This window comes from Schistocerca cancellata, chromosome 1 (assembly GCF_023864275.1).
Source record: "Schistocerca cancellata isolate TAMUIC-IGC-003103 chromosome 1, iqSchCanc2.1, whole genome shotgun sequence".
Classification (NCBI taxonomy): Eukaryota; Metazoa; Arthropoda; class Insecta; order Orthoptera; family Acrididae; genus Schistocerca; species Schistocerca cancellata.
In genome coordinates this window covers 790,470,072-790,492,030 of record NC_064626.1, presented here as the reverse complement: position 1 = coordinate 790,492,030, position 21,959 = coordinate 790,470,072, and the positions used below count along the sequence as shown (strand labels likewise).

At 37.1% G+C, this 21,959-nt stretch overlaps 1 protein-coding gene across 13 annotated transcripts in view; it reads left to right on the top strand.

Annotated features, from left to right (window-relative positions):
* Nucleotides 1-21,959, top strand: part of LOC126187542 (putative thiamine transporter SLC35F3) — a 653,727-nt gene that overhangs the window by 418,893 nt on the left and 212,875 nt on the right. For all 13 annotated transcript variants that reach the window (XM_049928741.1, XM_049928748.1, XM_049928702.1 and 10 more), the window contains exon 8: nucleotides 18,622-18,750. In XM_049928741.1, the coding sequence (XP_049784698.1) occupies nucleotides 18,622-18,750 (129 nt within the window). The remainder of the gene's footprint in view (nucleotides 1-18,621; nucleotides 18,751-21,959) is intronic.

Genomic DNA, 21,959 nt, shown 5'->3' with positions numbered 1-21,959 from the left:
TGTTGCTTCTGCAGGGAAGTTACAGTCATCTCATTTGATATTCATGCAATACTTATTCAGTATATTGTGCCTCCACATACATAAATAACTGGACAGTAGTACACTGATGTCCACGAAACTCTGAAAGTCCATATCAGGCTCAGAAGACCACACATCTGTGAAACAGGATGGATGCTGCACCATGATAATGCACACTCATATATTCCAGATATTGTTACTGAATATCTTGTAAAATTCAGCGTGAAGTGCCTCCCTCACCCTCCCTTAAGTCCAGATTTAGCCCCATGTTACTTTTTTCTCTTCTGTAGCATGAAGAACTATCTTTATGGGAAGCATTTTCTGTCATTAGAAACAGTAACGAAGGTTGTGGGTCGATACTGAAGGACCATTCAAAAATTGATTTCCAGCATGTCTTTGCAGACTGGCAGAAATGTTGGTAAAAGTGCATCACATAAAAAGGAGACTGTTTTCAGAACTGAAGTGCCTCATACATCCTGGGTTTTCCATTGTTAGAAATACTCCTTGAGTTTTCTTATCACATTTAAAGATGTACACTTTATACAGGGTGACCCAGGAGTCCAGTAACATTTTAAAATGCACAATTCATGGAATAATGTAGGTTTAGAGGTAAAATTTGAAGCACATGTTGAAATGACATGGGGTTTTGTTTAAACCAAAAACATGTTCAAAAACCAGCCAACATGTGGCACTGGTCAGCAATGGACTATTGATCCCTTCTGCATGAGAATCATTTATAAAATGAGCTGTAGTGAGAGAGGGAGTCATATGTGCCAGCAATTGTCGCATGTTAACTTTACAAGAACAGGCACTATTTGTGAAGCATTATGATTAGAATGGAGAACCTCCTATTGCAGCTTCTTGATTTTGTCATCATTAGAAGAGCATTCAAATGGATAAAAGTCCTGTAACAAGTGTTACTGTGAAGAAAATCATCATGAAGTTCAAAGGCATGGGTTGTTTAGATGATTGGCCCCTTAGTGGATGGCCAAACACAAGTGCTACTGCTACTCAGACAGTTCAAGAACTGGAGACTTAAGTTAGCTCATCTCTGCATGGTGAAATCAGTGCTTGTGAAGTCACACATCATACCAACATTCCATGCACCACATATGGAGAGCATTAAGGCATACCTCCCAATGTCACTTGTAAAAATTCCAGCATCATTATGAACTGTTAGCCACCAGTATTGTGACATGGAAGGCATTTGTGGTGAAGGCACTTCAAAAGGTTTGGCAAGATAACAACTGGTTGTCACTTCAAAAGGTTGGGCAAGATGACAACTGGTTGCCCAATGTGTTGTGGACTAACAAAACCCACTTCACACTCAAAGGGTGTTCCAGCATTTATAACTGCAGAATTTGGGCTACTAAAAACACAAGAACTGTCATGAGGACCCTATTGTATGACAAGGAAGTCACAGTGTGCTGTGGATTTTTCGTATCAATCATGATTAGGCCTTTTCTTTGTTAGAAAGAACATCATCTTTGCTATAAATAAATTTTTATTCTAATTATTGCTTCTGTATCATTTGAAGTGCTGTTTGTCAGTCATTTTGTACACCCCATGTCATTTCAAGCACGTGTGTAAATTTTTACCTTTCTACATACATTATTCTGTAAAATATTGAATTTTGAAAACTTAATGGACTTTTGGATGACCCTGTATATACATAAAGTAACTTTCAACACACTTAGGTGAACAGTTTTTGTGACAACAGGAAAATCACAGTAAGGGTGGGCTTTGTTAGCCCACCACGTACATATCTGTGCGTATGTTTCACTATAAATCTTCAATCTCTCTGCATGTTTCAAGTGGTTGCTAACAAGTTTTAATACAAATGACAGTGGTGCACTAGCCATTATCAGACATGATGAAATATTGCCACATGCTACGGCACATGCAGTGAAGCACAGTGTTTTGCATTGCTGGCTGGTATGCTATGGGTCACTGGCTCAAGCCAGACCACCAGTAATTGTTTGTTATTTACATTGCTGGAAGTGGTTGAAACATGATTGTAATGTTTGTATATTCTGTAACATTCAGTGTTTCTATAAATACCAGCATTCTGGAATATTCACTATTTGTGTAAATAGCTGCTCTCTCCACTTACGAGGTGGTTGTACACTGATGTTCGTATTACACTTGCTTTCAATGTCAATGATATATTTCATTGATGATATTGCTTCTGGATTTGGGCTTGAGTGTCATTATGACATGAGCTTGTTTGGGGGAGATGCCGTGTACTTCAAAACATCTACATCACTGTGGCTCCAATTATTTTGGATCTCCTAAAGCGACTAGGTTCAGCAACTATTGCATCAGAATAATTGCTAATTTTGAGGATATAGAAATTAGCAAGCTAACATACTTTCCATACTTTCACTCTCTGATGTCATACAGAATAATATTTTTTGGTTCTTCACTTAGGCAAAAAGTATTCACTGCTCAAAAGAAAGTGATTAGAATACTTTATGTGGCTCATAGTCACACATCTTGTAGGCATTTTTTTTAAAAAGGGTATGAATTCTTACACCAGTATCACAGTACATTTACTCAGTAATGAAGTTTGTTCTCAACAACATGGACCAGTTTAAAAACAACAGTGACATTCATGATTATAATACCAGAAGAAAGAAAGACTTACACTGTCCTCTACTTAACCTATCTTTAGCACAGGAAGGAGTAAAATATGCTGCTGAAAAACTTTTCAATAAATTACCAGCTGAAGTAAAATCTCTGAGAAACAGCAGTAATAGTTTAAAAAATAAACTGAAATTATATCTCCTTGACAACTCCTTCTATGCCATAGATGAATTCTTCAATAGGAATAAATAAATCTATAGGCAGAATATATGCATTTTGTGCTGGTTAAGGGAATAGAGTAGGGAAAAAAATTAAGCTTTAAAAAAAAGAAACCCTTGATTCATATGTGCATTTCTTATGCACTTGACACATTCCACATCATAATGGTTTCTGTATGGCTGATGAATGAAATATGTAACTAACTAACTAACTACATAAAAGGCTAAGCAGACTTGTTGTAGATTTCTACCAAATGTTTTCTTCAGTTCAGCCTGGAATTTGTCCCAGCAATTGCACTTCTCTTTATTATTCTCAAATCATTCTATTGCCTACATGGACAAGAACCAGAATACACAAACAATATAACATCCCTAAGATCCATACATTGAGGAGAACAATGGGCTCCAAGCCAGCAATAAGCCAGCTTTACATCAGGCATCCATCAGTGTTTTCTAGAGAGACTTTGCAGAACCCAACAACAAAATATCTCAATGGATTCAACTGAATAACCTGGTACAGTGGGTGGGATGACATGATATCTTTGACAGACATACACTTTTACGTGGCCGGCACAGCCCAGCAGTGGTTTGAGAACAATGAAGAGTAAAACTGAAGAACAGGCCCAGCGTCATGGCAAAACAATACATTCATTCATGTATCATGTATCAAGCTGTTCTGGTAAAGCATGTTACAACAATGATTCATCAGGTGGGGCCAATGCATCAAAAGAAATGTATCAAGCTGTTCTGGTAAAACATTACAACAACAATTCATCAGATGGGGTCAATGCATCAAAGAAATGCATCTGAAAAAAGAAAAGACAGACAGATACACACAAGCATGCACACACACACACACACACACACACACACACACACACACACACACACATTGGATGAAAGAGGAATGATCGACAGCTGAATGTCATCCCTATGACAGATGTGGAAGATCAGTATGACTTTGCTTCTTTCATATGCCAGATTGTATGAGAAGAGATACAGCATTTTATGGCAACTAAATTGTCAGACTGAGTATGTAAGAGATAGCTGCCATGAATGTCAACCCTATTTGTCAGGAGGCAATAGAGAATGTTGAAAACAAGGTGTATCAATCTTTGACACCAATCTCTACCTCCTGTTGAATCCACCATGAAAAATAACTTACATAGCCACCATAAAATGGCAATGCATTTGCAACCAACTCCTACACCAAGTTTAACACGCAGTAGAAGAGCAAACATTTGGAGGATGGAAGACAACACACCTGTCTGTTTTCGTTGTGTATGGTCTGAGCACATTGTGCACTACTGAGAGGAAGAAGACTAGTGTTTGGCCACTATTACCTCACCATACATCGACCTTCACAACAGTCCTGTTCATGCCAATTAACTGCAGAGGAATATGACTGACCTGTGGACCAAAGCTGATCACTGTACCCTGTATGAGATTGCTCCCCAACATGCTGTAACTGTTCTCCATCACTGTGCAGAAGTACCAACAGCTTGCCTAGCTGCCAACTTCAGAAAAACTATGTGAAGCAACCATCAGTGGAAGTGAGGCCACAACTCCTCCATAGACAACAGTTGTCAAGATGGCAGCATATCTCACTGATGTTACCCCTAAGCACAGGCACTATTTGAATCAGAGGCTTCTATCTCTGTAATGTTGAATGCTTATCACCACCAGTTAAAGAAGACTATGCTCCATGACACAAAAGTGATTACGCTGAAGGCCACAAATGGAAAACACATCCACCCAGCAGGAACATGTATTGGAAGAATAACTGTTAGTGACAGACCACAGTCATTCTAGTCTGTTGTTTTAATGAAATGAGGCCATCATGTTACTCTCATGTGGGACTACTTCTAAGCATCACTGCTGGCTGTGAAAGGTCAGAGCTCCAGATTGATGATACTATTTCAACAAGCACTAGTTCTGGGCTGTTGTTATCCCACTATCTTAAATGAGATGAGTTCTCATTGTCAATCAAGATGAACAGGTAATTTCGTGAGCAGCCATGACTCACCTTACTGTCATTGATGAAGAATTGTGCTCTGCTACCACTACAGACAATGCAGGGAAAGAAGCTGTTGCCAGACTGCCGATAGGATCTGGCCTGACTGAAGAAAAACATCAGTGAGTAATAGCCATTCGGCATCAATTTTTGGTTGCTTTCAAATCAGGAGTTGAGGAAAGACAAAGTGGCCCATGATAAAATAACATATTAACAATGGGGATCATCTACTTAGCAACCGGTACTCATGTAAACTGTCACTGGTTGGATGATGGGTCCAGGAGAAAGTGGAGAAGATACTCCAAGATGACATCATTGAACCTTCAGGAAGTACTTATCCTCTCAACTGCTCCTTGTGAAGAATAAGGGCAGCACATGTCATTTATGTTTTGACTACCAATGAGTGACTGAAATCACAAAGAAATATGTTGATCCATTGCCATGCATTGATGGCACCTTAGACTACTTAAAAGGAGCAAATTATTTTACAACAATGGACATGTAAGATCTACTGGCAAATTGAGTCAATGAGAGTGACCAGAAAAAGACTGCCTTCATAATTCCTGGTGCTCTCTATGAGTTTAAAGTTTTGCCATTTGAACTGTGTATCACTCAAACCACCTTGGACATGTGATGGACAACGTGTTTCAACACCAAAACTGGACAACATGTCTTTGCTATTTAGATGACACTGTAATTTTTTAAGGAAATTTGAAGAACATCTGAGCTGCCTGATAACTGTGCTGAAGTGTGTCACATTGCAGGTCTCCACTTGAATCTGAAAAGTGGTGCTTTGTTACCCAAAAAATGAAAATATTGATGCACCTTCTGAATGGTTTAAGTCCATCCTAACCCAAGGAAAATAAGAGCAGTCACAGATTTTAAGAGTCCTTGGCACACTTGTGATGTGAGAACTTTTCTTGGAGTGTGCTCATACTACCAGTGATTTATAAAGGAGTTCTGTGCCAAGGCACATCCCCTACAAGAACTACTATAACGAGATGCCAAATTTTCTTGGAACAAAGTGCAAGAAAGACCTTTCCTTGTCTTTAAGGATGCACTAAGGCAATCTTTACCTGGTCAATCTCATCGACTCAATTTGCCAGTAGCACCTACATGTCCATTCTAGCACTGTAGTTAGTTAGTTACATGTTCTATAAATCATTTGAACTATTCTTTTATGAAAATATGTGGAACAAGTCAGTTTACATGATATGTATACATGATTAGTGTTAATGAACACATACATTTTTTAGTCATATGCAAACTACCACACATAAAAACAAAGTTTTCTTTTTTAGTTTTTAAAGAGGAATTCATCCATGGTATAGGAATTGTCCACGATAAATGATTCTAGGTTACGTCTTAACTTGCTTTGAACCTGTCAATTGAAACAACTGATAAACATAAATTCCTGGGTATTATAGTTGATGAACATCTTACATGGAAGGAGCACATCAGCTACATGTGTAAAAAAATCCCATGTAATACCTACCTGCTATAATGTCTTTCTAGCATAATAGCGTCACCAGTCTTAAGACAAATCTATTTTGGTATTATACACTCCCACCTACAAAACGGTATTGAGATTTGGGGCAGGGCACCAATGGTATACATGGACAGGGCTTTTAGAGCCCAGAAGAGAGCAATTAGGATAATAGCGAATATTAGTAAATGTCAATCCTGTAAAGAATACTTCATTAAGTATAATATACTAACAGTGTATTCATTATATGTTCTAAGGACTATGCTGTTTGTAAAAGAAAATATGGAGCACAGTATAATAACTAGTGATATCCATAGTTATAATACAAGGAAGAAAGAGGATTACCACATAAAATTCAGAAATAAAAAAGCAACCGATCATAATCCATTTTCTGCTGGAAGATTTTTTTACAACAGACTGCTAATTACCATTAAAATGTTAAAAGGAAAAATATTTAAAATAAAATTAAAGCATCTGTTAATTGCTAAATGTTTGTACTCCATCAAGGATTTTTAATGTTGTATGTACCATTCCTCCCCCCCATGAACCATGGACCTTGCCATTGCGTGCCTCAACAATACAGGTAGCCGTACCGAAGGTGCAACCACAATGGAGGGGTATCTGTTGAGAGGCCACACAAATGTGTGGTTCCTGAAGAGGGGCAGAAGCCTTTTCAGTAGTTGCAGGGGCAACAGTCTGGATGATTGACTGACGTGGCCTTGTAACACTAACAAAAATGGCCTTGCTGTGCTGGTACTGTGAACGGCTGTAAGCAAGGGGAAACTACAGCCATAATTTTTCCCGAGGGCATGCAGCTTTACTGCATGGTTAAATGATGATGGCGTCCTCTTGGGTAAAATATTCCAGAGGTAAAATAGTCCCTCATTCGGATCTCCGGGCAGGGACTACTCAGGAGGACATCGTTATCAGGAGAAAGAAAACTGGCATTTTTCGGATCGGAGCGTGGAATGTCATATCCCTTAATTGGGCAGGTAGGTTAGAAAATTTAAAAAGGGAAATGGATAGGTTAAAGTTAGATATAGTGGGAATTAGTGAAGTTCAGTGGCAGGAGGAACAAGACTTCTGGTCAGGTGAATACAGGGTTATAAATACAAAATCAAATAGGGGTAATGCAGGAGTAGGTTTAATAATGAATAAAAAAATAGGGATGCGGCTAAGCTACTACAAACAGCATAGTGAACATATCATAGTGGCTAAGATAGACACGAAGCCCATGCCTACTACAGTAGTACAAGTTTATATGCCAACTAGCTCTGCAGATGACGAAGAAATTGAAGAAATGTATGATGAGATAAAAGAAATTATTCAGGTAGGGAAGGGAGACGAAAATTTAATAGTCATGGGTGACTGGAATTCGACAGTAGGAAAAGGGAGAGAAGGAAACATAGTAGCTGAATATGGATTGGGGCCAAGAAATGAAAGAGGAAGCCGCCTGGTAGAATTTTGCACAGAGCATAACTTAATCGTAGCCAACACTTGGTTCAAGAATCATAAAAGAAGGTTGTATACATAGAAGAATCCTGGAGATACTAAAAGGTATCAGATAGATTATATAATGGTAAGACAGAGATTTAGGAACCAGGTTTTAAATTGTAGGACATTTCCAGGGGCAGATGTGGACTCTGACCACAATCTATTGGTTATGAACTGTAGATTAAAACTGAAGAAACTGCAAAAAGGTGGGAATTTAAGGAGATGGGACCTGGATAAACTGACTAAACCAGAGGTTGTACAGAGTTTCAGGGACAGCATAAGGGAACAATTGACAGGAATGGGGGAAAGAGACACAATAGAAGATGAATGGGTAGTTCTGAGGGATGAAGTAGTGAAGGCAGCAGAGGATCAAGTAGGTAAAAAGACAAGGGCTAGTAGAAATCCTTGGGTAACAGAAGAAATATTGAATTTAATAGATGAAAGGAGAAAATATAAAAACACAGTAAACGAAGCAGGCAAAAAGGAATACAAACGTCTCAAAAATGAGATCGACAGGAAGTGCAAAATGGCTAAGCAGGGATGGCTACAGGACAAATGTAAGGATGTAAAGCCTTATCTCACTAGGGGTAAGATAGATACAGCCTACAGGAAAATTAAAGAGACCTTTGGAGAAAAGAGAGCCACTTGTATGAATATCAAGAGCTGAGATGGAAACCCAGTTCTAAGCAAAGAGGGGAAAGTAGAAAGGTGGAAGGAGTATATAGAGGGTCTATACAAGGGCGATGTACTTGAGGACAATATTATGGAAATGGAAGAGGATGTAGATGAAGATGAAATGGGAGATATGATACTGCGTGAAGAGTTTGACAGAGCACTGAAAGACCTGAGTTGGAACAAGGCCGCCAAGTAGACAACATTCCATTAGAACTACTGACGGCCTTGGGAGAGGCAGTCCTGACAAAACTCTACCATCTGGTGAGCAAGATGTACGATACAGGTGAAATACCCTCAGACTTCAAGAAGAATATAATAATTCCAATCCCAAAGAAATTAGGTGTTGACAGATGTGAAAATTATCGAACTATCAGTTTAATAAGTCACAGCTGCAAAACACTAACACGAATTCTTTACAGACGAATGGAAAAACTGGTAGAAGCCAACCTCGGGGAAGATCAGTTTGGATTCCGTAGAAATGTTGGAACACGTGAGGCAATACCGACCTTACGACTTATCTTAGAAGAAAGATTAAGGAAAGGCAAACCTACATTTCCAGCATTTGTAGACTTAGAGAAAGCTTTTGACAATGTTGACTGGAATACTCTCTTTCAAATTCTAAAGGTGGCAGGGGTAAAATACAGGGAGCGAAAGGCTATTTACAATTTGTACAGAAACCAGATGGCAGTTATAAGAGTCCAGGGGTATGAAGGGGAAGCAGTGGTTGGAAAGGGAGTGAGACAGGGCTGTAGCCTCTCCCTGATGTTATTCAATCTGTATATTGAGCAAGCAGTAAAGGAAACAAAAGAAAAATTTGGAGTAGGTATTAAAATCCAGGGAGAAGAAATAAAAACTTTGAGGTTCGCCAATGACATTGTAATTCTGTCAGAGACAGCAAAGGACTTGGAAGAGCAGTTGAATGGAACGGACAGTGTCTTGAAAGGAGGATACAAGAGGAACATCAACAAAAGCAAAACGAGGATAATGGAATGTAGTCGAATTAAGTCAGATGATGCTGAGGGAATTAGATTAGGAAATGAGATACTTAAAGTAGTAAAGGAGTTTTGCTATTTGGGGAGCAAAATAACTGATGATGGTCAAAGTAGAGAGGATATAAAATGTAGACTGGCAATGGCAAGGAAAGGGTTTCTAAAGAAGAGAAATTTGTTAACATCGAGTATAGATTTAAGTGTCAGGAAGTCGTTTCTGAAAGTATTTGTATGGAGTGTAGCCATGTATGGAAGTGAAACATTGACAATAAATAGTTTGGGCAAGAAGAGAATAGAATCTTTCGAAATGTAGTGCTACAGAAGAATGTTGAATATTAGGTGGGTAGATCACGTAACTAATGAGGAGGTATTGAATAGGATTGGGGAGAAGAGAAGTTTGTGGCACAAATTGACTAGAAGAAGGGATTGGTTGGTAGGACATGTCCATTATTATTATTATTATTGTCAAGCTTTTAATGTTATTAGTCAAATGTTCAAATATTTTTATTGCTGCATATTGAATTCTTTTCTGAGCCACTGATAGCATTAATAATGGAAAAAAGTTCATTTTCTCCTCTAGTGTTATACATATGGACATTGCTGTTCTTCTCACCTTGTGATGGATTATTTATGACAACTTTCATTAACAAATATATTTATTGTGATGATACTGTTAAAATGCCTAACTCCTTGAAGAGGTACAAATGGACTGTGGCTGAACACCAGATATTATTCTTACTGTTCAGTTTTCTGCAATCAATGCTTTCTTTCTTACTGGTGATTTACTCAAGAAAATTATGTCACAAGCCATTATTGAGTGGAAATATGCAAAATATGTCCAAAAATTGATATGTTTGTTTCCAACACTAGCAATTAAATGAAGAGGAAAAGTAACTGACCTTAACTGTTTGTGAATCTCACAAGGGGAGATCACAACTTTGGGATCATGGATTTACTTCAAATTTTGTACACCTCTAATAACCATTAATACAACATAATGTGCAATTACTAAGGTGCACTACTCTGGCAAGTCTGAGAAAATTGCAAGCGAATTTTATGTGTATATTATGTAACTGATGTATCTGTGCATAGATGCCAGCTGTTAGAGTTCATGATGGTCAAGTGGTTAATGTTTGAGCTTCTTAAGACGAACATGTGTGAAGCAACAGTTCAACTCCCGCTCAAACCTTCATTTTTGTAGTACAAATGTAAATCCTGTGATATTCAATAAAGTTACACCTACACTATTTATCCGTGCTACAATAGCAACATCTCACCACCATGCAGGTTAGCTGCTAAATGGGGCCTGCCTCTGTGTCTGCATCTTGAAGTGTAGAGGTGCAAAGTAGCATGTATAAGTGATTTTGCAAATCATGGCAGGCATACGTTTTCTTAATTTACTTGTCAATAGTTATAAATATGTTCTAAGAATAGTAAGTAGTCAAATAACATGAAATTCACTAAAACTTCATGCAGATATAAGTGGTTTTTTTAATTATATTACTGCTCAAATGTCATATAAATTAAATAGTAGACCAGTGATGAGAAAGAATATAGATTAAAAATTAAGTTTGAGCAGGAGTCAAACCATCGTCTCATAAACATTTGTCTTACATGTAAAACTTCTGTTGTGATTTTCCCAAAATTGTCTGGTTAGTGCACATTACTACTTGCACATTTTGTTGTTTTAATGGCCTGCTAAAGGTGTACAATGTTTTAATCCTTTAACTGCTCTGGACATGTTAACACATGCACCTTTGTATCTGTCCCTGTGTGCTCTGAACGTGTCTACGTGCGCCACCAGTCCTTCTCCTTGGTCCTCTGAACATATCTACGCGTAGACACATTCAGAGTGCCAGGTAGAAGGACTGGTGGCACGCGTAAACACATTCAGAGCACACAGGGACAGGTACAAAGGTGAGCGCATTAACACACCAGAGCAGTTTAAGGGTTAAGTAAATCTGTGATCCCGACATCCTGGATTGCCTTCATCAGTAATATGCATGCTTCAGTTCAAGTTTTCATAAATATGTACACCCAAAAATTTGAAGCATTTTACCTGGTTTACCAACTCCTCTTCATGTACTACATAAAATGTTGAGATGACTCTATTTGTTGCATAGAACTGAATATAGTGCTTTCTCTCAAAATTTAGGGAGAATCCATTTTCAGAAAACTACTTAATAATTTTTTAAAAGATATAATTAAAAGTCTCTTACAAGGCTTTCTCTCTAATGGGGTTTATTATAACACTAGTATCATCTGTAAAAATATCAGTTCTGCTTTTTGAATGTTGATAAGGTCATTCACTTATACAAGAAATAGGTATGGGCACAAAATTGAACTCTGTGGGACTCCCTTTGTGATTTCTCCCCAGTCACTAGTTTGCTGCCCTTTCAGCATTGTCTGAATTATTCAACACAACTTTTGCATTATTTTCTAAAGTACGATTCAAACCATTTGTGTGTAAAGGCCTCAGTTCCATGAAATTTGAGATTTTCTAAGAGTGCAACATGATCTACACAATCAAATGCCTTGGAAAGGTTGCACAGAACACCAACTAGCAATATTTTACTATTTATGGCTTGTAATATTTAATGATTGAATGTAAAAATAGCATTCTCAGTCAAACAATTGCTCTCAAATCAAAATTGTGATATCGTCAGTAAATTGTTGGTACTAAAATTAGCACTACTCTTGAAGACATTACTCTTTCAAATGTTTTGGAAAAAGAAGTCTGTAAACAAACTTTGATAGCGATTATTTAACTCTTTCTTGTCACCTTTCTTATAAACAGGTTTAACTATGGCATGTTTTAATGTCTGAAAATATTACAGTATTTACTGAAGTATGGAAGTAATGTTGGACCTTGACTTATTCTGGCCTTTACATAAATTTATCTCTTTCTCTTACATGAGATTTTAATTCACTTCATTTTTTGTGACTTATTTTTTAAATTGTTTTTCTCAATAACTTTTGAGGAAAGCAACATTCAAATATTGACACAAATATACTAGAGAATATATTGAAATTGAAATTAGCATCTCTCTCACTGTATCTATCTTTCCCCATACTACCTCTTTTAACTTAGTCTCAAAAGAGTATATTCTGTGCTCATTAATAAGCCTCACTGTTTTATATGAACCTCCGTGAGGGATACAATGTGCTATATTGTTTATTTCTATTAACTGTGCATCATGATAAGATAGTACACTAAAAAAGTGTACGCATTTATTGTTTCAGCCTGAGCACCACCATAAAAAATGTTATCGGTCAATGTCCTACTATCTCGCTAAACATGAGTTGAAAAATGGACTACTGAAATTAGTCTGAATCACACAAATAATGAGTCCATTTCATTTTTCTTGTTAGTGCTTCTAAGAAATCTACATTGAAATCTCCACAAACTCCTAACTGTTTCTTCTTGGCCAACAGGTATCTTAACAATTCGTCTCAGTTTGTCATAAATGTCTGTAGACTGTTACAATTACCAGTGAAGTATTTTGCAGTAACAATGCACAAGCAGATACTTCTAAGTTCTGATTTATGCAAACATTATTTGTTCCAGTATTTTTGTCTTTGTGTCAAACTTTTCCATATGTTGCAACTCCTCCTTTTTCCATGTTAACTATGATATGAATGCTGAGACAGAACTTCAAAGTGACAATAGTCATTTTGAAATAGGGGCAATTCTAGTACAAATCCAGGAAGTCTAACATTTCTGACTTGAAGTGTGGGTGTGAATCTGGGTTATTTCGGTTTATTCCCCCAAACCATCTTCCACTTCCTTACGAGGTGACTTACTTGGAATTTGCAGCCACTCTTCTTTACTGGATAGGAGACTGCTGGAAACTCTCTTGACTTCTTCTCCATTGAATAATGGTAGGTACAGGAATTTTTAGACTCTTTTTGTCAGTTAATGATGTATTTCTCTTTCATACACAATGAAACTCTCACTTTCAACATAAATATATAACTTCTGGTAAGTCGCTCATACAGTCGAACATCAGAAACAAATTAAATTACAGTTAAAAGAAAGTTGGCTTTGATACTATAACTTTTCTTAACATAAATCAGAAAATAAGTCTTGCCTATAGCAAGGTTATGTCAAGAGTTTTCAAGAGTTCTTTTTCAACTGTCTTTGTTTTAATAACAATAGTCAGTGACCCAATAAGCACAGAGTTGCATATAAACTCCATGGTTCTTCCTTACACACTCTACTAAAACATCTATGGATTGCCCGACAGGTACTTGTCAGTGCCATTGGTCTGCTGCATCTATGTTCTTCCCGCGACTGATTTTAAACCTGCGCACACAAACATATGACATGCAGTAGGCAGGATTCTACCATCCCACACTCATATCCAGAATATCATATGTTTGAGATGGTAGAAGGCTGAGTGGTTCTAGAATTTACACAGAAATTCTTGAATCACTACAGAAGGTGCTGAAAAGCTGACAGCTGATGCTTCCAGAGTACTTTCCAATTTTACATTTCCAAGAAGAACTACTCTACAGCTGGCAAAGAATGTCTTGCAGCTGTTTGGGGGAACAACAAGCTCCAGTCATATTTATTTGGCTAATGGTTCACTGTTGTGACAGATTACCATTGCATATGTTGACTGACTAACCTAAAGATTCCCTCAGGTCAACTGACAAGATGGGTTCTGATGTTGCAGGAGTATGGTATCAGTGTTGTACCAAAAATGGATGCCTGCCAACACAAGGGCACTGACAGCCTTTCAAGGAATAGTATGGCTGAACACAGTACCGTGGATGAAATCAAAGTCATTGCTACATTAAATGCTGTTGCTGCTGAAAAGAAGGAGAATTCATCATCGATACAAACCATAGAATCCTTTAAAAATGTGGAACTGACCAAAGGAGAAGTCCAGTAAAAAAAAAAAAAAAAAATTATATAAGAGGAACTATGTATGACCTGTTGGGGCATAAATGGTTGTTCATCATACTGATTATTTACTTGTGTATAACTGCTGTAACATTAAAATTTGATCATGGCTACAAAGCCAAAACCAGTTATCAGTTTTAATAAAATCATAAACATCAATGAAATCAAACAATGGAAAATCCGGGATGGAACAACAACAAGATTATGAAAAGGATAGATTGCTATTCACCATATAGCAGAGATGTTGAGTCGTAGATAGGCCCAACAAAAAGATGGTCAAATAAGTAAGCTTTTGTCTGGAGTGGCCTTCATTTGAATTAGCCTCAGCAGCTAGAGACTGTGTTCATGTGCATGTGAGTTGCTTTTGCAAGAGTGTGTGTGCATATATTGTCTAATTTGATCAAGAACTTACTTGTTTGACTGTCTTTTTGTTGCACCTATCTGCACGAAACTCATTTGCAGATGCAGTCATGTTCATGGAATCTAGGGAACCCCAAGTATTTGACTGTGCTCAATCAGACATTAATTGCCACTGATTCAATAATTTATTCTTCATCTGATGATTCACAGAATACTCATTTTTAACAAATAACTTACAACATAACACTATTTATGTATCATGTAACAAAATACATACAGTTTATGCATCTAAATTCTGTGTCAAAAGATACACTGTTTTCAAGTCTGAAATCTTTAAAACAAATGACCTGTATTTTATGCACCTTAAAGCTATGAAACAACTTAACACACAAATTGTGCAATGTCAGAACATTTCTATATCTACATCTATAATCTGCTAATCACCGTGAGGTGCATGGCAGAAGGTATGACCCAGTGTACCAGTTATTAGTGACTTTTCTTGTTCCATTCAATTCACATATGGAGAGTGGGAAGAATGACTGCATGCAATAATATTATTATAATCTTATCCTTGTGATCCCCATGTGAGTCATACAAAGGGGGTTGTAGTATATTCCTAGAGTAATCATTTAAAGCTGGTTCTTGAAACTTTGTTAACATACTTTCTATAGATAGTTTACGTCTATTTTCAAGAGCCTTTAAGTTTAGTTCCTACAGTATCTCTATGACATTTTCCACTAGATTAAACAAACATGTGACCATTTGTGCTGCCCTTCAGTGTTCAATATCCCCGGCTCATCCTATCTGGTACGGGTCCCACACACTTGAGCAATATTCTAGAATAGGTCACATGAGTGATTTGTAACCAATCTGCATTGTAGATTGTGTAACATTTTCCTGCTTTATTTCTTGGTTGTTAGTCCTCAGTGTTGACATACCACATTGTTGTACTGCCTGAAAAGTAGCGGGATGGAAGTTCAATACTAACTACTGTAAATGATGCAACTGACAGTTGCACAGTTGTGTTCCACAGTTCTTTACTTTCACTGTTCACAGCCCCCCAATATTACACAGTTATATGGCCAGTTCACTATTGTTAAACGATAAGCCTCATTAATAGCTTGCAGACAAACATCAGCATATTGCTACAATAGTTTGCTATTGAACATCTGTGAGTAGTAAATACCTAAACACAGTTCACAGTTCTTGCAGAATAATTAGGTACATTGACACTACTTCTCAAATAAATCGAACAGACACTGTCATTGTTTTAACACACAGCCTAATTTGTGTTACACTAATTCCATTTATTGTCCGCCCCTTGTGGTCTTGCAGTAGCGTTCTCGCTTCCTGAGCACGGAGTCCCGGGTTCGATCCCCAGCGGGGTCAGGGATTTTTCCTGCCTCGAAATGACTGGGTGTTGTTGTGTCATCTTCATCATCATCATTCATCCCCATTATATTCGGAGGAAGGCAACGGCAAACCACCTCCATTAGGACCTTGCCTAGTAAGGCGGTGCAGGTCTCTCGCATCGTTCCCCTACACTCTGTAAACAAGCATGGGACTTTATTTCATTTTTTCACAATTCCATTTATTACTCTAACCGATACAGACTTCCCGACTGAAAATTGGCCTTGGACTGACTGACTTGGGACCAAAAATCTGTCCTTTATACATCCTCACAATAATAGGCACTGAAACTATACATTGTTTGATGTTTAATTTACAGAAATTACAACAAATACATAAGTCATTCAATTCACTGACTATATAGAAAAATTCCTTCTTTTTAACAGTTTCTTCTACAACAATGGTTGGGCTGAATTATTTGTTTAAATAATGACTTTAACAGATACAGTTATGCAAGGAATATTTCTGACAAACCAGATAATTACTTTGGAATTATTTAAGGGTTGGCTTTGCTAATATGTTTTTGAGTAGAGCCAAATAAATACTTTAAGAATGCTAACAGTTCTTCTTCCAAATTTTTATAATTAGTACAGAATTTATATTCGTTTGTAAGTCAACAATAGAATCTAAGTCATGAACATTTACTGATTTCACCCTATAACAAAAGATATTAACTAATAATATTCAAAATAAATTAGAAAATTAATTACATACACAAAACTAAGCACACAAGTAGATCTGGTGTTACATTTCCAAAGACTGAGGGCCAACCTTCCTCTTTTATGGAAATGCAGATTGTACTCATGTATGTTAACGATAATTAGTGAAAAATGAAAAAATGATTTGAAGGAGGCAGATGGCAAAACAAGAGAGGAAGCAAAGATATACCAGCTTGGTTCATCACAATTGATTGCATTTCCCCAGTATTCCACCAATAAACCAAAGTCTACCACTTCCTTAACTCACGACTGAACCTGTGTGATCATTCCATTTCATATCCCTTCAATGTGTTGCACCCAGGTATTTGTATGCGTGGGCTGATTCCAACAATGACTCATTGGTATTATAGTCACAGGATCCTACATTTTTTTGTTTTGTGAAGTGCAAAATTTTACATTTCTGAACATTTACTGAAAGCCGCCAATCTCTGCACCATGTTTAAATCTTATAAACTTCATTATAGACAGCTGCATCACCTGCAAAAAGCCTGATTTTACTATTGATATTGTTTGCAAGTTCATTAATATACAAAATGAACAGGGAGGGTCCCAACACACTTTCCTGGGCCATACCTGAAGATATTTCAACATCTGATGATGACTCTCCATCGAAGATAACATACTGTGTCCTCCCTACCAAAAAGTCATCAATCTAGTTAACAAATTTCACTTGTTAGTTATATGATCATACTTTTGACAATAAGCATAGGTGTAGTACTGAGTCAAATGCTTTTCAGAAATCCAGAAATACAGAATCTACCAGATTGACTTAATCCAAAGCTTTCAGTATGTCATCTGACTGTATACCATGGAGGTTTCATCCCATTATGGACTGTTCTACTGAGTACATATCAATTCACTGCATGGCCAACTGTTCTTTTAAACTTGTGCCGTAGTTCCTCTATATGCTCCTGCCCTATGCTGAAAGTTTCAAGAGATATGACACTACTGATTTTTTATCTAGTTTACTGAATATTTGGGAAGAACAGCATTCTGGAATGTTTGACAGATTACAAAATAAAATTAAATTACCTACAGTTCAAATGTATATTTTTTGAGTCTACAATCTAAATGCAACAAAACAGCATAATTCATTCTTTAGTTCTGACTGTTTTATGAGAAAAAGGACACAAAGCTGAATAGTTTGAGTACTTTCCAAATTTTGCTTACATTTCTTCAAATAAAACAAGTTTAAGAGAACTAATTTTGTGGTTAGGTTCAATAGATGTGTAATTAAGTATTGAATAATAAAATTAAGATCAGAGCCCTCCAAACAATGTGTTCACAGTTATGAAATCCAGTTGTGATCCTTAGTAAGTGCCCATCAGCATTTCAAAAAGAAAAATCAAGTATTAATTTAGTCAATGTCTCCCATTTTTACCTTTCATTATTTTTTCCTGTTCCAAAAGAAATAACAGGATGATGAACCTTACATGATAACTATTATATTGCATAAAATCATGGCTGATAGGAATGCTCAAGCTAGTTACTGAAAGTTATAGTGATACCGTTTCTGTATTAACCTAAATGCATGCATTCAGCTGTAAACATATATCACAGCCTAGAAATCTAAAACTATATCATATGGTATGTTGGCATTGCTCTCTCCAAGTTGTTAATGTAGCCTATTCCCTCGTATATCAACAAGCTTTTCCTCAATAGAGTATCCTAAACATATTTTATCAACTGCATATCTCACCTAAGATTAGATTAAATATTGATATGCTCCATTTCTAACCACAGATTGTAGCTGTTATCCTGTGTGACACTGGCATTGCACTCTTGGCTTACATGGATGGAATCACTAAAAGTCGAACACTGGGTGGAGTTGTGCTAGCCGCATGTGCAGCTGCAGGTTCTGCTGTATACAAGGTACAAAGTGCAATGTTGTTTATGTTATCTACATTAGATGTCTGTATGAAGGGTGACATTTTTTCCTCTTTGCCAGTGGCACACAATATTAATGACATCACTGCCTTTGCTTGCTTTAAGTGCTGCATATTTCAAAAGAACAATATCCTACATTTTTCAAACTAAGTTGTATTTTTGATAAAGAGGTTAACCAAAATACATAATTAAACTTATTTCATATTATCTTACTTAGATGTTGTTATAGTGATATTCCTATGGCACAACAAATGCACTATCTTAGTGGTCCACACAAGATGTATATAGTTGATATTAACTATAAATGCAGTGTATCAAAATAATTGACGAACCTTAAGAATCTGAATAGAAACATTACCAAACCGTTATTTATTTCTGAGTTATATTCAAGTGGTAAATGTTTTACAATGCATGTGTATTTCTTAGTCATGTAAAAAAAAAGAGCTCTGATTATGGGTTCACAGCAAGTATCTTTAGTTTTAATCTCACTAAGACTCATATTATGGCATGAACAAAAATAGCCTGCTGATGCCAGGAAAAGAAATGAATGACCATGCACTAAATAAAATAATGTGCATAAAATTCCTAGAAACCAGCTTAAAAACAAGCTGAAATAGAGTTAGTATGTAAGTAACCATGCAGGGTTTCCCAGAATACTAGTTGAAAGTAGATTTTTGGGTTTGCTGTTGCACCCTAAAATAAGCTTGGCATATCTGGCCACCATTTTCAGATTAGACACTATTTCTGGGTCTTGTCAAACTAATGTAAATGCCAAAGACGGCAAAATTATGTAGACTACAGAAGATACATCACATGAGTGCCAAAAGCTGTAAGTTCTGTCCCCAGTATAGATATAGCACCATTTTGTGGTAACTGTTCATAGCAATTTCTTAGTGTTCATTAAATCTGCAGTCAAAATTTACTGGCAGTCATGGCAGAGTATTTGATGTTTTTATGTAGTTTAATTCAGTATTCAAATGATGGAAACTCCAGTTTGGAATGTCAACAGTGATCTTGTACCAGATGTCAAACAGAACCTCCAGTTTAATTCAGGGTTCAAACAATGGAAACTCCAGGTTGGAAAGCCAACAGCAATCTCATACCAGATGTCCAACCTCCAATCCGTAGTTAAAGCTTTAGGTCCTTCCCAGAACCTCACCCCTGAATCCATTTCCCTCCTCACCATTATAACATCTCACACACACACCTTTACATGCTCCCCAAAATCCTCAAATCCAACAATACTAGACACTGCACTGTAGCTGTCAATTATGCCACCACTGAAAGAATATTGGCCCTCATTGATCAACACCTACAACCAGTTACCTCTGATCTAGCCACCATGTCAAAGATGCCAGTCCACTTCCTTCAATGACTCCTCACTATCCCCACCCTTTACCTCCTGGATCCCTACTCATCACTGTTGCACCATTTCCCTATACATCAACATCCCTCATGCCCATGGTCTTACCACTATTGAATATTACTGTTCCCACAGTTTTTCAAACTCCAGACACACTACCTTATACACCTTAGTAACTTTATTCTAACTACAGCTGCTTCTCCTCTGAGAGGAAGGTACACAAAAAATCAGTGGCACAGTCATGGGCACCCACATGCCATCCTCCTATGCCAGCCTGTTTGTAGGCCTTCTAGAGGAATGTTCCTAGCCTTTCAAAACTGTAAACTCCTAGTCTGGCTTAGGGTCATTGATGATATCTTCATGTTCTACACTCAGGGCACCCCATCCTCATTCCTTCACAGCCTCAACACCTTCATTCCCATCTCCTTCACCTGGTTCTCCTCAAACCAGTGTGCCACCTTCTTGGATGTTCACTTCCTTTTCTGTGATGGCTCCATCCACAACTTTTCTGACATTAAATTCAGCAACCACCAATAGTACCTGCATTTTGACAGCCGTCATCCCTACCACATCAAAACATACCTCCTGTACAGCCTGGCTCTGACTGCAATTTATTGGTCATGAACTGTAGGTTAAAACTGAAGAAATTGGAAAAAGGTAGGAAATTAAGGACATGAGACCTAGAGAAGTTGAGAACCAGAGGTTGCTGAGACTTTCAATGAGGGCATTAATTTTTATAACATGTACTGTTTTGCTATTATAAATGCTCCCTTAAAAATTGGTGGATATTTATTTGGCTTACCTATCATATAAATTTTGTGTGAAGTGTTAGTGTTTAATGCTTCATTGAGGTCAGTGTCATAAAGTACACATCAGAAGTTCAGACTGGAAAAATATGAAGAAATAAATTAACATGGTTTTTGTTAATGAAAAATCCTGTCTTTAATTTCAAGTGTTTTAGGGAAACTATGTAATACTTTAATGTGTAATGCTGGACAGAAATTGCACCATACCCTTCCCAATTATTTGTCCCAATTCCTTTCTCCTTATAATTTATTTCTAGGGGAAATTACTTTCAAATATTGACAGAAACTCCTGAATTAATGTGTTTCACTTCAAACTAACTAACTAAATCAGAATATGACTTATTGTAAATCTCAGATCAATGTAGCTCTTCCAATGTCCACCTGAAATAATTTACTCATATGGCATTGATTAGTCTCCATGTAGATTATCCATTTTCTCTGCACTTTTGGCCTTTGTAGCAATGCTTCCATCAAAACTGGAAGAAAAGTTAATGATGTGAATAACCTATTATCAATACTCTTGTCTACACCAAAAATTGAAGTTCGAACATTTTGGCTGCTAAGTGAACTATTGTTCAAATGTTCAAGCTAACTATAATGTAATCAATCATATTATGCACTGATAGGTGAGTAACTGCATACTACATGCAGTTGATGTCCTGTTAGATTGTTTAAAAGCAGTTATCTAACCATAACATAAACCATTACAGTTATTCACGTCTGGCAGTTGTATCATAAACACAGTCACTATACAGGGTTATTACAAATGATTGAAGCGATTTCACAGCTCTACAATAACTTTATTATTTGAGATATTTTCACAATGCTTTGCACACACATACAAAAACTCAAGAAGTTTTTTTTAGGCATTCACAAATGTTCGATATGTGCTCCTTTAGTGATTCGGCAGACATCAAGCCGATAATCAAGTTCCTCCCACACTCGGCGCAGCATGTCCCCGTCAATGAGTTCGAAAGCATCGTTGATGCGAGCTCGCAGTTCTGGCACGTTTCTTGGTAGAGGAC